The 16099-nt window shown below is 37.1% G+C and overlaps 1 protein-coding gene across 6 annotated transcripts in view; it reads left to right on the plus strand.

Annotated features, from left to right (window-relative positions):
* Positions 1-16099, plus strand: part of MID1 (midline 1) — a 241068-nt gene that overhangs the window by 182463 nt on the left and 42506 nt on the right. For all 6 annotated transcript variants that reach the window (XM_083855465.1, XM_083855460.1, XM_083855463.1 and 3 more), the window contains exon 3: positions 14901-14996. In XM_083855465.1, the coding sequence (XP_083711591.1) occupies positions 14901-14996 (96 nt within the window). The remainder of the gene's footprint in view (positions 1-14900; positions 14997-16099) is intronic.

Consider the following 16099-nt stretch of genomic DNA (forward strand, 5'->3'; position numbering starts at 1 on the left):
TGTTTGATTTTCGTGCCAGTTGTTTGACCCTGAGTCTCAAAAGCATTTTTGATATACAAATTTCATTTGTACCTAAGACATTTCTGAGGTTACCTTTAGGGAACTCTGCAAGATGAAACAAAGCAGATTTCTATTTACTTTGAAAAGCACCCAGCAGCTAGTGTCATACAGTAGAGACATACCACAGCACATATTTAATAATGAGAATGGACAACCTTAAAGGTCTGGACAAACCCATCAAGAACTATTGAAATCTTCTTTTTTCAGACATGCAGTTTCAAAATTACATTCAGCAGCAAGGCAGGGGTTTAGAGAGTTGGGAGGTGTTTTTTGTTTGTTTGTTTTGGGGTTTGTTTGTTGTTTCTTTTGGGGGGGGGTTGGTTGTTTTGTGGGGGGGGTGTTTTTTGTTTGTTTGCTTGAGGTTTTTGGGGGGTTTGTTGGTTGGTTGGGGTTTTTTGTAACATGTTTCTATGGGGCTAGTTCCAGAAGTCTGAATTGAGAATGTTCATCCAGTAAGTTTTTATTTTGATCACATGTCAGTGGACTGTGGCAAGGGCAACATACCTCTGTTATGTCAAACCTAGAAATCTTTGCTTTTGCTGTCTTCAGTAACCATGTATAGATCATTTGAGAAATAGCTGATACCACTCTAACAAACAAGTAATAATCATTATCTTAAACACCCGGATTACTTGCCTGAACAAAAATTTTGCCAGCATTTAGTAACTATAATAACTAAAATTTAACTTTACTGGCTTCTGATGACTCTCATTCAAAGCCCATTGACTCAGCAGGAAAACTAGCATAGCCTTTAATGCATATTTGATTAAAGGCATTTGATCTTATGGAAATTGAATAATCTATGAAATAAGGATCAGGATGTTTTTGTCTTGTAAAAGTAATTGAAATTCATATAGAGAAAGAATAAAGTAGGCATTATAACTCTTTTATCTCTATTAAGAAATTTTGTTTTACCAAATTTCTTTTAATTAGTTATATGAGTAATTTAAAGCATTTTAGGGCCTCATGTATTTGGCATGTGATTTGGTTCTTTCTGTTGAAGTAAGGTGGTTACTATGGAAACAAAGACATTGGAAGATTTACATGACTGTTAACTTCGGGAGCAAATACATTATTATGAAAATAAAGAAAACTTTGAATTATAAAGTAAAAAATGTTCCTTATTAGTTACAAAATTGTTGGTAAAAGCTAGTTTTATATATTCAATAGGAACAACTCTGGGAGAAAAAAAAGTTTTAAATGGAAGTTAATGGAACTGTCATTTCAATATTCAATAATATTATCTAGAATATGTAATTCCCAGAATTTAGGTCCCATCTCCTGCATAAACATTTACAACAAAGTGAAACACTTACCAAAACCAACTTTTTTTCCTATCAGAGTGTAACAGCAACTTAGAGAGTAGAGCCTTTCTTGACATAGTTACGCAGGCAATGTAGGGCATGGTTCTCCTGGCCACTCCTCAGCTATTTGCACAATTATTTCTTGGCCATCTCACAGACTTGTGTGCTTATGCACAGGCTGAACCAGCTCATGCACAGCAATAAGGAGTCAAAGGCCTCCACTCTGACATCCTGAGGGTTTGCAAGTCTTGCCAGACTTTGTTTTCCCAGCATCTGGAGATACAGCAAAGTATGGAGTAAGCCAGTAGGAATCAGAGAGATGTCAATTCTCCTCTCCTGTATGTAACTCACTTTTAACTGTTAATGGCACTGTAGTGTTCAAAATCAGGGAACAGTTGCACCTGTGCACATGTGCACAGAGACATACTTAAAAGAATGACTCAGTTACAGATACAGCTCTTTAACTAATAAGAGTGTTCAATAAATCATCTATTGTACATCCCACCCTTTGGAAGGGACCTCCCAAGGCGATTTGTTTCAACCTTTCATGTAAAAGGGAGCCTAGATAACTATGTAGACTGTCTGTCCAATTCATCTTGAAAACCTCCAATGATGAGGACTCTCCCTTTTCCCTGGGGAGGCTATTTGAGTAAATGATTGTTCCCACTATATAACATGTCTTTTATACATCGAGGTGAAATTTCTCCCAGTGCAGCTTGCACCAGTTTCTCCTTATCTTCTCTACGTGGCTGCTTGTGAAGGGATGGTCTGTTTGTAGGTGCCCTTTAAGTATAAGGATATTCTTATGAGGCCCCTTGAGCCTTCACTTATCCAGGAAGAAGAGATCTTACTTCATTCAATGAAAAAAGGAGGAAATTAAAAAGTTGTTGTATGTGCAGAAACACCAGAGAATGCTCTGTTCTCTCTTACACCCCTTGCGCATTGCATCACTCATTCTTTTCACTTTATAGAGCATGCATAAGCACCTGTATAGATGCAGACTTTTTTGTTCGGCTAAAGAGAAGGTATTTACCACAAAGTCTGTAGGCTCATCTCTCAGAAACAATGGATGTAGAAAATACAGATGTAAAATAATGCACTGGGTAAATCGAGTTCATATCTTTTCTCCAGAGAAAACTTTGTCTGAGATCAAAATCAAGCTAAATTAATTGAAGGCCCTCAAGTTGAAACTTTCATGTGTTTTATAGTTTTTGTATCTTCCCAAAGTGCCATGTAAAGCATACTTATATAATCAGCATTGACTCATATTTTCGGCAGAAAAAGTTTGGTAGCCTTGATAGTAGGCAAAACTTCAAAGGCTGTCAAAAATCAAATTAATAATTTGTCTGAAGGAAGTCTGTGTAAAATGGTCACATTATGTAAATGTGTCAAATGAAATGTTAAGATCTCCCTCTCTCTTTCTCTAGGAATAATTGGATTTGCACTCCTCTCTAAATTGCTAGTCTTTTCAGCAAAATGTAAGGTCATTATCTTTCATTAGCTGAATTCCTGTCATATTAGGGTTACAATGTTTACAGAAAGATAAGCAAAGCTATATGGAAGGGTTCAGGCAAACTGTTTCTACATTTTGCTACTGTTATCCCACCTGATGTAAAGATGATCAGCAGGCCATGTAAGACTTGCCCAGTTTTGCATCCATAGTTTAGATATGCTGGAATGTATAGGATGAAACATTTTAAGATTCTTTGTAAATCATTCAAAGGTCATAAAATCATAGAATATGCTGAGTTGGAAGGGACCCAAGATGATCATTGAATCTAACTCTGGCCCTGCACAAGACACCCCAAGAATCCCACCATGTATATGCCTGAGAGCATTGTTCAAATAGCTGTTGATTTCTGTCAACAGAAATTGGTGCTGTGTGACCACTTCCCTGGGGAGCCTGTTCCATGGCCCAACCATCCTCTGGGTGAAAAACCTTTCAGTAATATCCAAACTAAACCTCTCCTGACCCAGAGTCATGCTGCTTCCTTGAGTCCTGTCATTGGTCATGAGATTGAAGAGATTGGTACCTGCCCCTTTTCTTGCCTTCGTGAGGAAGTTGATGACCACACTGAAGTCTCCTCTCAGCCTCTTCTCCTTCAGGCTGAGCAGACCAAGTGACATCAGCTGCTCCTCATATGGCTTCCCCTCAAGGCTCTTCACCATCCTTATGTTCTTCCTTTGGACAGCCTCCAATAGCTTGATGTCTTTTTGGTACTGTGGCACCCCAAACTGCCCCCAGCACTGGAGGTGAGGCCACCCCAGTGCAGAGCAGAGCAAAGCAGAGCAGAGCAGAGCAGAGCAGAGCAGAGCAGAGGGGACAATCTCCTCCCTTGCCTGGCTGGCCATGCCCCCAGGACAGGGTTGGCCCTCCTGGCTGCCTGGGCACTGCTGGCTCATGTTCAACTTGCCATCGACCAGGACCCCCAGGTCCCTTCTCATGGCTCTGCTCTCCAGCTTCTCATTCCCCAGTCTATACACACAACCTGGGTTGCTCTTTCCTAGGTGTACATTTTGGAATTTGCTTCATTACTCACATCTCTAGAGGAGCATCATTTTTGCATTTGGCATTTTGGAGGAAGAAGAGCTACCAGGAAAATGGTCCTTTAAAATTATGGTGATTTATCTGAATTTTTGAAGATGTTAAGGAAAGGTTGGGCTATACCTGTCACTTGCTGTTCTTATTAGAAAAGGGACTGCGGATTCAGGTGTTTTATTCTCTATTATTCATAAATATTTTGTTCTTAATTGAGCATTTATTGAAATCTAGTGTATATATGCACTTAAAAATTGATTTTGTTTTCTGAGGATTAAATACTCTCTTTTCTGATGACAAATTTACTACATTTAATAGTGCAAATTTGTATGCTTAATATTAAGGCCATAAACAAAGAATCTCATCCTTATTTCATTAGTAAAATGTTCAAAGTCTTTTCCTGTTAAAAGATGCAGAGCTGTTATTGATTGTTCCAGTTCTCTTGGAGAACACACAGGCCTTTCCTTTGTGTTTTGCCTTTCAGGTAAAAATCTGAAATGTCAAGAAAGCAAAGTTCTAACTCAGAAGAGTAAAAAATAATGTTTTAGAAATTGAAACAGACCTGTGTTTGTGAGTTTGAAATTTTACAGGTGCACATCTGTATTATCTGGGCTTCTAACTTGCACTTCTTTCCCTAAAAAGTCCTTCGATTTCAAATAATATGATCTATCACCTTGCAAACTACAGCAGATTTATTTTTAAATGTATTTTTAAGTGCCTTGTGGGACCAGAGTTCTTTGTGATATCACAAATATTCTGACACAATCCTCTAATTCTTAACTCACAGAAGTTTTATTCCAGTTTTACCTTTCAAGCTGTGTGTAATCAGAAATAAAAAAATAGAAAATAATGTTTGGTATATAGTCATGGGATCTCAATTTTTGATGAAGTACAACTGGCTTGAGTTACGTTTTATGGTCAGGCATGCTGCAAGTGATTATATGAGCACAGTAAAAACAAACTACAAGAGTACTTGCAAACATACCTTCTTGAGCTAAAACTCACTACTTTGAAGTTTCCTCGTGCAATTGTCCATACTAGCATGAACAACTCATTAGTTGATACAAATTGATTAATTCACATTAGTAAAGTGAAACACGTCTGTGATGATCTGCAAAGCTGAGGTAAGTGAACATGCAATTCTGCTGTGGCTTCCACATGGAATGTTTGCTTCTGGCTGCTTTGATTTTTTAGCATTGCATATACATTAATGAGGACTGTTGAAAAATGTGTCCCTGCGTTATTGGCCTCTCAAATTATAGTTGGATACCACTGAATTGATTATTTCATTTGTTTTGTGAAAGTGGACTCCATTAGGAAGTGAAAAATAGCATCTTAGCAGGGGAAGGAGTTATTTCTTCAGCTGTTTTGCTGTCTGTAGCATGCATCCCTCACTCCCTGAGCGTTTTTCTGGAACATCCACATTACTTTCAGACAATCCTCCCAGAAACTCTTGGCACCATGCACTGCCAGCAGAGCAAGAGCCAGAAACTGAGTTCAACTCAGGTTCATAAAGTCTAGCATGAGGTGAGGGGCATGTTTTAGCAGCAGCTGGACAGGTCACAGAGTGACCAGAAAAAATGGAGCATAAATATGAGTGTGTTATGGAAGTAGGAGTAATGAAGGAGATCAGGATGTCTGGGAATGGGGTTGGATGCACTGATGAGGTAAGGGAAGGAAAAGCCTTTTGTATTGTACATTAAATGAGAGAGGCTGATACTTCTGCCTGCTGAGAATCTTCTTTGTATGCTTACCTTTCATTTATCAGTTGCAAAATACAAGGGAAAAATTAAGTGCTGGATTTGTCATGATTATCCTTCTAGTCCATCTGTATTTAAAATAAACTCAGAAATTTAGATTTCCAGCTAAAACTTGTAGGGAGTTTGTTGCTGTTTTGGTTTAATTTTTGTCTTTTTTAGGTTTGGGGTGGATTGCGGTTTTTTGCTGGTATTGGTGGTGGTTAGTTAATTTGAAATCTTGAGCTGATCCCTGAGGAAGTTTTGGCAATAAAGACTAGGCAGGTCAGAACAGAAATTTCACCTGACTGTGATAGAAATATGAAACAAAATCTACTTCCAAGTGCCTTGCAATTTATACTCCCTATTTAGTTTAAGCTCAGCTCACCAACATCAGATTCTTTTAGTAAATCCTTAAGTATGTAATTCTACTAAGATTATTTGATGTTGCTATCTGCTCTTATCCATAGTAAATTATAAAGTCAAAGATTTAAATATAGTCACACCTCAAATCTGAGCCGAAGAGTGATACCTTGCCTTGGACTGGCTACCTAGGACAGAGGCTAGATAGAGTTGGCAAAGGTAATGGCAAATTCTGAACAAACAATATTGTCCCTTGTAAATGTGGCATTTCCATTTTAGATAGAGTATTTTTTTCTAAATGTGTATGTACTGTGGACAACCAATGCACATCATATTCCTTACATTTAAAATAATAGTAAAGGAAGCAATTTTACAACATTTATTGTTAAATGAATGTTCCACACATTATAAATGCTCCAGGTGCATGAATAATATAACAGGTGCTATCAAAGAATCTGATCTGGTTGCGTTTATTCTTTCTAGATTTTTTCCATTATTTAAATACTAAAAAAAGGTATTGTTTAATATATTGTTAGATCCCTTTTATTCTTCTTAATCTTTTGTATCTCTTTACAAAGATACAGCAAATCTACTGTTAAAGAAAAAGAAGAAAAAAACCTGAAAAACTCATAACCATTGTCCATCTTGAGTGTAGCCTCTGAAAGGTTTTTACACTGCCCAAGGTGTATCTATTGAAGGCTTTTAATAAATACCTACTTTATTCTCTAACTCTGTCTAGCCTCTGTTCTAGGTAGCCAGTCCAAGGCATCAAGAGAATTATTTTAGTATCTCCTAAATGTGAGATCTGTGCTTGGTCAAAAGCTTTGTGTAGAAAAATACTGATAAATTATATTCTCAGGTCAGGTTGACAAGTATTTTAGATGAATGTTTAAGCCTCTATTAAAAAAAGTTAAACTTATATATCTAAACTTGAACACCCTGGGAAGCTAAAGTTCTCCACACCAAAATTCCTTCAGAGCATTTACTCAAGCTAATAGATGGTTTTAGTTTGCTGAGTAGGGAATAGAGCAAATGAGAAGAAAACAGAGATTTACACTTCTGTCTAGAGCAAGCTCTAACCATGGGCAGCAAGGCAGTGAGCGTGTGACAGAGTGAGCACCAAACTAGGCAGATGCCAATTTTTTTATGGTATGTAGTCTATAAAGTATGGTATATGGTATATTCACTGCAAGGTAAAGGTGGACCCACCAATTATTTAAGTGAGGAAAAAGCAGAGTGCTCCAGAATGTTGTAATTAGCTCATGGTGTACTTCTTGGCAAAATTTCAGAAGGTTTATAAACACAAAATATAAACCCCCATGAAACACAATTGTAAGTGGTGCTTTGATTAGTATAATTCACTCTGTGTCAGAATTGGGGCTTCTGCTTAGCTGGTTTGGTGACACTTGCCTCATGCACCATGACATTGGACAGTGGGATCAGCATTTTCTGAAAGAGGTGTAGTTCTCTGGCTTCCCTTGGGTTTACCAGTGGTGCCTGTATGGCTCCTAATGTGCCAAAGGGCAACATTTGGGGGTATGCTGTGTTCACAGGTGTTCCTGTGTCCTCCCTATAGTGGAACTGCTCAAACAGTCCCTCCCATTTCTTGAATAGGAGCTGCTGATGCTGTGTGTTAGCCCAGCTGCTACATGCTGCACAAAGCCAGTGTGAGTTCTGGCTGTGCCAGACCTTCTAGCCATGCCAGGAGATGGACTCAGCTTCATTCTCTGCATGGACAATTAATATCCTCAGGAGAGAAATCAATAAATATCCTTCAGTGTGTCGTTTGCTCTACTGAGAAATAAATGCAGAAGGATGAAGCTGCCTCAAGCATCGGCTTTGTTGCAGGCCAGCAGAAAGTGCTGAATTAGGCTTGTGACAGCTCCACCCCTGTTACCTAATGCAGACCAAATCACCATGTTGACTTACTCCATTTCTTACCTATCTAGCTACCCATTCTAACCTGCCAGCTTTGCATAGTACTGAATTGTTTTTACACATACCTGCTTAGATAAGATGGAATTTTTCAACCACAAAATGCAGTAATATGTATTGACTGATTAAACCCAGATTTTTTTCCTCAATAAAACCTCTTAAATAAATACAACTTTCAGAAATGTTTAGGCAGACATCTGTAGAAACCAGGACTTTAATAACACTGCATAAATTGTGGTTCTTTAGATAATATTTTTATTTTGGTTTAGTATAGATGTCTGTCATTAGTTATGTGAAAGACTTAGAATTTCAGGGTTTGGAATGAATAGTTCTCAGATCTTGCTTGAGCAGGATTACATTATGCATCTCATGGGCAGGAGCTCATGTTGAACTCCTGGTTTTAAATTCATTCCATGTCCTGGGAGGCTGGAAGTACATTAAGCTAGGGTGCTGCAGGACAGCTGTGCAATAGTTCAGGTTGTCCTTAACCCCCTCCATTGCTCTGGATTAGCCCATGCGAAAAAAAATGAGTTTATAAACCCTCTAGCTCAGTACAATAAGTCTTTAATGACATGCATTAAATTCAGGGTGTCTGGTATTTGTTGTGCTCTTTTAACACTTCAGCTTCCAGTTGGACTCCTCCATTGAGGCAGGAAAAAAATGTCAAATATATTGTGGCCTCAAACATAGTCTTACACTTTTGCAAATCTTTATTAACTCACATATCAGTCAAAGCTGTGTTTTCATTTTTAATGTGGTCAGATGCTAGATCTATTCCTTGTTGATCCTTGATTCCTGATTATTATTCTGATCCTTCTTTGATTAATGACTCATTAAAAATAGAACTGAAACAACTCCCCAGATCCCAACCAAGTAAACATTTGGATATCTTCTAATAGCTTAATTGAAAAAAAAAAAAAACAAAAACAAAAAAAAAAAACCCACACCAACCAAAAACCAACCAACTTGTCCTATATAGCCAAGTGTTGTCACTGTCTAAACTGGAACAAAATTATTTTAATAAGTTTGAATGTTTCTGTTAAGAGAAAATTTGTATGTTCTTCCATTACAAAAACAAAATAACTATGAAAATAAGTATGCAGTGAAAGTTTAATTGCCCTATGTTCTCAGTAAACGTGGTCCCTGCTATGGGCAAACAGTTTTTAAGTCTAAAAAATGTTTCTTTTCCAAACTTACCGTACACATCAATGGAAAACTTTTGCTATAGGGTGCTATATATATAGCTCTTGTCCTGCTCTTTTTCCTCAGAGGCTCCAAGTATGAAATTTCCCTTTCTCCAAAAGAGAAGAAGCAGTGAAGGAAGACTGCAGAGCAGCTCACAAGATGGATTAGTTTAGTTAAATAAAAGGGCAGAATTGCACTTAAAAATGGCAAGAACCCCTGGTATATTTGAGGGCGTGGCTTTGCAGAGACACAAGAGTCTAATTGGAGGTTCTCCCTAGAATATTGCTTTCTCAATTAATAAAGATGTTATATTGTCAGGAATTTGAAGTGCTTGGATTTCCTTTAGGTTCCACAACGTCCCATGTTAAATAGAGATTAATATAAAATTGCAACATTCCTATGAAATATGGAAATATTCAATACTCAACTTAGTTAGCATCATTGGAGTCATAATGGCTTCCCATGCAGATATTTTCATTGCACTTTTAATAAAATAGTCCTGGATAATTAATTAACAGTGCAGTATCTCATGGGTCTTTCCTTGTGATATGCTATAATCACTTGAGGTAAAAATCCTAGTCCCCAGGAGTCTATCAACATCATAGCTGTTATTTCTTTACACATAGGAATGTGGAGTGCCATTGTCAGACTATGCACATTTGAGACTTGAGGTCAATCATTCCTATTAAAATGTTACCATTCCCTGGCTGGAGAAATACAGAGTTGATCATATGGATACTGCAGAAGAGTAGTCATCTGTTTCAGGACAAGTACATAGAATAAAAATTAGTTTAAATTCTTCCATGTGTACCTGGCATATCCATTTAAATAGAAAACACCAAAGGAAGCATGAAGCTCACACATACCCAACCCTGTCTCAAAATCATGCTTGATATTCTGGCAGTTATTCTGGATTTGATTGGCAATATTTTTAATAGATCAGACACTACTCCTGGAGGCAGCATTCCCATAGTTCATGGGGTATGTCACTATGTTGTGGTGAAAATATAACTGGAGCACATGCAGCATAATGCCTTCTAATCAGGAGAAAAACATTTCAGTGAAGATGTGTTTGCATGGACTATGTTAGTGACAGAGGGAGTATGTTCATGATCTCTAACCAGCCTGCAAGTACTAAAGATTGATCTGCCATGTCAACACCACTCTGGTTTCCCTGCTGGCTTCCTTGAGTAAGTTAGAATATGACACACTTCTGCTTTGTGATGTTTTATTCTTCATCTACAGCAGGGTAACTGTGTGGCTTTAAGTTACACACTTTAACTTAGACTGGAAATGTATTAACTGTTTCATTTTGACTGTTTGTAAAGAGGTGATAAGAGGGGGGCAGTGGTTCTCAAGAAACATATGTGATTACTAAACTTAATTTCGACTATGCAAAGTTGTTTTCTTTAAACCAGGAGATAGCCTCAAAATATGCTTTACTCTGGTCAGTTCCACACCAGGATAAAGAGAAATGCAAACTGCAGTCAATACTTGCTGCTGAAAGGGTTTGGTCATAGTGGATTTGATAAAAATGGTGATCAGGACTATTGTTACGTATACTATTCCATAGTGTGTGTCTTAGCATGTGCAGCAGTTTCAGTGGACCAGTTCTCCAAGCTTTCCAGTAAGCTGTGTGTGGAAAATTCAGATTACTGGTTATATTTACCAGTGGCAGGAAAAAACTTTTAACAAGAAAAATACAGTTGCTTTACTTCATAAGGAATTGAAAATCTCATTGTATCTGATAGATACCTGGTTTATTTTTTGGCTTTTTAAATAGACATTTTTATGGACAATGTCTCTGAGAAGATGATCTTGAGGATGCTTTTTTTGTCTGCTGTGACATAAGGCAGGAGCACACAACTCAGTATTTCTCTTCTTTAGAAGCTTACATTAATTTATTTTGACAGCATTTCCAACCCATATAGTAGCTTAGGATTATCTGTTTGTGCTACCTTCTTATTTTAGACAAGCAGTGCTTTGCGTGAGACTGTTAATTTGGCAAAGGGCACGGGTTCACATTTGGTTTTCATAGACTGATAGATTTAAAGGCTGGAAGAGACCATTATGATCATCTAGTCTAACCTCCCACTTCAATCAAGGCACAAGCCTCATGCAGTCGTTGCTGCAACATGATCATGAGCTAGACAGCAGCTTATAAAACATGATCAATACTGAGTGGCCTTCCTCATTAATTTTTCCAACTTAGACTGTTGTCCCTGGATCATATCATTTTATAGGCATGCAGAGTCAAAATGAAACATCATCCTTAACTGTCCTTTTCAATTACATGTCAATGGTTTCATCTACTTGGATTTATCCCAAGATTATAGGCATATTTATGTTGTATAATTGTCAGACCATGCTAAATGGACAGTAAGCATTCTTTTCACTTTATACTGGATGTTGTAAAAACAGTTTCAAAGCATGCTTGGAATGTCAAGATCTTGGGCTGGATCTACACTGATAAGTCAGGAAGCATGCAGCCTTGCTTTTGCTTTTTGAGAGCAGTTTGCATCTACTAAGTTAACACATGAGAAGTCTGTCCACAGAGCAAATGTAGGAAACTATTGTGCTTCTTTTAAAAATAACACTAGAGTTTTGAAGATCAGTTTTTATCAGACAAATAACAATGAAAATTAGCAACTGACAAAAAAAGGTAAGAAAAGGAAACTGCAAATGTTTAAGAAATTATGATTTATCTAGAACATTACCAAAAATATAATTGTAATTTGGTTTGCCCAACAGAACAGCAGTAGAAGATTAGGTGAGAAGGAGGAAGATCTTGGAATCAGGTTACTCTACTACTCATTTTCACATGTACTCATCATAATGTGAGAGCACACTTTCTTCAGACTTCAAACCTGGCTAAAATTCACTCTCCCAGGAACTCTGGTCTGCAATAACTAGATTAATTTTCCAAGTTGGCCGGAACTCCAAATCTGGCACTGTTCTCTTACACAACTGGGGAAGTTCCTGGTGTGGATGAAAAATGAGGTTGCAAAACTTTGGGAAGTCTCTGAGCAAATGCCTGTTTCTGAAATTTAAATGTTCAGGTTTTTTCTGTGACCCCCTATATGGAGTAAAGAAAGAGGGCAGAGCTCAAACACTGCAACTTTACTATCACATAGCTAAAGTGGCTCCATGGTTTGTCTGAGAAAATAATAGGGAAAAGTACTAGAGGAAGATACCGCCAAGAGAAAATCTGAGTAAATATACTGCAGGAATTGATCAAGTTTTAGGAGCTTTAAAACTTTCAAATCAGGTCACTTTTAAGAGCTGCCATTCAGTACTGCCCTAGTGAAAGTGGAAAGATTGACATTAATTTCAGACAGCAGCCACCAAGTTTCTGCTGTCTGGTAAAGCATTAATAGAAACTGATGTTCTTCAACAAAAATATAACAAATTTCTGATTATTCTTGACTTAAAAAACCCAATCTCTTGGTACCAAACTGCATGTAAACAGAATTCCAGGCTTCCCATATTGAAAATTACACAGTTCAAGGAGCTAGAGCATGGGAATGGATTAATTCCAATTTTACTAAGGAAACTCACTTGTTTCATAGATTTCTTCCATTTTCCCAGTCAGAAAAGTGCAGATGAGACCTGCATGAAGCCATAATAATATATATGGGTATATATTTATGGTCACTGGATAGGAAAATTATTATAAGATTTTGTTCTTCATCCAATACATACATGTGTGTGTATATATATATATATATATATGTATACACAGGAATATAGATTATTATATCCAGCTTTTGGAAATATCTTTTGTATAATAATCTATATATAATCTATGGGTCAATACATTTCTGTTTCAGAGAAAAATGCTGACTGTTCATGTATTGATGGCCTTAGTTGCAGAGAAATAACTTCCAGTTATTTAAAATCATTGAGTGTTCCACAACCGTTTTGAATACATTTTTTCTTTGTGGTATATGTAGGTACCAACCACAAGTATTTTTTATGTTCAATAATACGTTTTAAATTAGGTAACCTCAGTCAAGAGGTCTCAATTTTCTTTGAGACATTTTAGTGTAAAATATTAAAATGTGTAAAAAATTAATATATTAGAAGTTTTTTTAAATAAAATTCCAAGGGTATTTTTCACATTTGAATAATATTAAGGAATTGTTTACTGAAGGCCAAAGTCATATGATATTGTAATTATATATATTTTGTATGTGAGTCTCAGCCCTGCAACGGGACATCTGACAGCACAGCCAACATGTCTTTGCAATTAAGATCATTCACAGTATGGCTTATCCAGCACAAACAGTTCAGGAAAATGCCCATTCTTGTTACACTTTGTTTTAATGGCATATAAAATAAATCTAGTGTAGAAGGTATTTTTACAGCCAGAGCTTGTCATACACAATATGCATGTCTCTGCTGGGAAGAAAATGCCAAAATTATGTACTTCAAGCACCCATCACGCTTCTTGGAAGGGTCATATACACAAAGCCATCAAAATGTTTTGCTTTCCTTAGTGGAACAGAACTGACTGCCTCTCCAGTACTTACAGCATCAACCCTGCCAAAGTGTTTATCATTCAGCAATTAAATGCTGCCATCTTCATTTGTTTGTAGCCATTAAAAAAATGGGAAGAGACCTGCACGGCTGCAGAAAGGGAGGGCAAAGAACAAGGTGTTGTAAACAGCATGAAATAGTCAGGGAATAACAATACCAGAAAACACGCACACTCTAAATGTGTTTATGGAGGTGGGAGTTGGGGGAGTGTTACACAAGTCAGGTAAATTAATGGTAGCTGTGGGACTGAAATGATAGAATAGATACACCAGAGAGAAAGTAGTAGTGTGAAGAGAAGAAGGTAATTAATAAAACATCAGGAGGGTTGAAATTAGTGAAAGTTGTGCAGAGACACTTGCAGCCCTTGTCAGGAGAAAAGCACAGGACTCATGCTTGGTATTCTTGTTCAGTAACTCCAGGGAGTGGGTCAGAGCTGTCACAGACCGGCTCCTCATATGATTGGGTTTCCCTCCTGTGGATACAGGGAGGAGAAGGGAGGCTTAAACATTCGTTGCTAGATCTCAATCTCCCATGCAATTGCAGGGAGCCAGGATGCAGCCTCAGATCTGTGATCTGGAAACGACTTTGTTCTACCACAGTTGCAGATATTTATGGCAGCCATAATCAATTGATAAACACAAAGATGTCACAAGTTCTCTCTGAAAAAGTCAGTGAAGGCAGAGTTTGTGAGTGGGTATTTCATTCTTGCCCAAAGAAAGGATGTTTTTTCTTTAGAATTATATATTAAAAGATATAATGCTACTGAGCTAGTGAATAAAATCAAACAAATCAAGCCCCCCCAGCAATTCAAATCCTAAGAAGAAAGTTCTGACCAATTCTGAGACCTCAGTCAGCAGCAGGTTTTTTAATTCAGATATTAGACTGAAAGCAGGAAATAAGGATTCAAAAATGTTCTCAGTTAAAATAAGTATTTCTTTGGGGGAAATGTTCTTTCCTTTTCTGGTCTTCCCCTAACTCATTTTTTTCCTCCTGAATAAAACTGATTGCTTAATGTAATTATTATTAGGTCCTTAGAAAACCTATTTTCCAGAATTCACTCTTATCTTAAACTTTTTTGCTCTCTTGTCCTGCATAGACAAAATATCTAATCCAATCAAACATGTAATGGAACATATCAATTTGAAAGTCTCATGTTCATAACTGTGTAATTAGATTTTTCAAATACTCATCTAAGTATTAAACTCTTTCAATTCTATTTTTTTTCTTTTATTTTAACAGCAAAATTTGGAGAGTAACCTCACCAACCTTATTAAGAGGAACACTGAACTGGAAACTCTTCTGGCAAAACTCATTCAGACCTGTCAACATGTAGAAGTGAGTACTGACCTCCATTAGAAATGCTTATACAATTAATTACATTAATTTCTAGCATCCAGGAGCAAACATTTAAACAAACAAACAAAACCCCAACAAAACAAATAAAACCAAACAAACAAGTGAAGAAATTAATTTAAATAATGGTAAACTGACTTAAAGCTTTTTCACTGATAAGTGGTATTCTCAATACAGATCACCTCCTTTACATTCCTTTCTGTCCTGCTTTAATTATGGTGTGTTGGTGTGGCCTCCACCACTACTATACTTGAACACATCACTTACTACCTGTAATATTGTCTTTCCAGGTCCTTTGTGAGCTGGAGAAATATTTACAGGTGAAAAAAAAAAGGCAAAAAATAGGAACACCCAAATTCCCAGCCTCATTTAGGTTTCTGTTTACCACCGGTTTTATTTATGTTTTCTTTTTTTTAATCAGAATTAACTATCCAAATACATATCTGTACCTAAATGTCACACGCAAAATATATTTATCTTCCAAAGAAGACAGGTTCTTAAAGGCCTTTTAGTTGCTTCACTAACACATTCTGCTCTGAGTATCAAAAAAGTCTTTAGCATGGTGGGATCTGAACCTATACTTTGCCCCCCAGGAAAAATGAAAATAAAAAATTCACCAAAAAAGGCAACCAAACCAAAAAAAAAAAAAAAAAAAAAAAAAAAAAAAAAACAAACAAACCCACACCACCAACCAACCAAAGCCAAACAACTCCCTGTGCTTCCAAAAAGTTCTATCTTTCTATCTGCTCCACTTCTCTAGAGCCTCACCAACATCATAGAGCTCAATAAAACCATAAACGTCTATCCACAGTATGAGACATTAGGTGAATGGTTTAATTTCTTTATATAGGCACCAATAATGCCAGGCAGAACAGCTGGAATGAGATTAGTAGGTACTGAGACAGAGATAAGGCATAATTTCTTCCTCTGCATCTGAAACTCAGAGCAGACCCTATGAAGAAAATTGGCTCAGGAGAGCATAAGGCCTCTTCTTCATTGGTGGCCTATGTCCAAGATGTGCTAGATCTGAAAAAATTAAAATTGCTCCTCTGTCTTCTCTGCAGCTCTGCAATACATTACCAGCT

Source organism: Zosterops lateralis (genome assembly GCF_965231275.1).
Source record: "Zosterops lateralis genome assembly, chromosome: 2".
NCBI classification, from domain to species: domain Eukaryota; kingdom Metazoa; phylum Chordata; class Aves; order Passeriformes; family Zosteropidae; genus Zosterops; species Zosterops lateralis.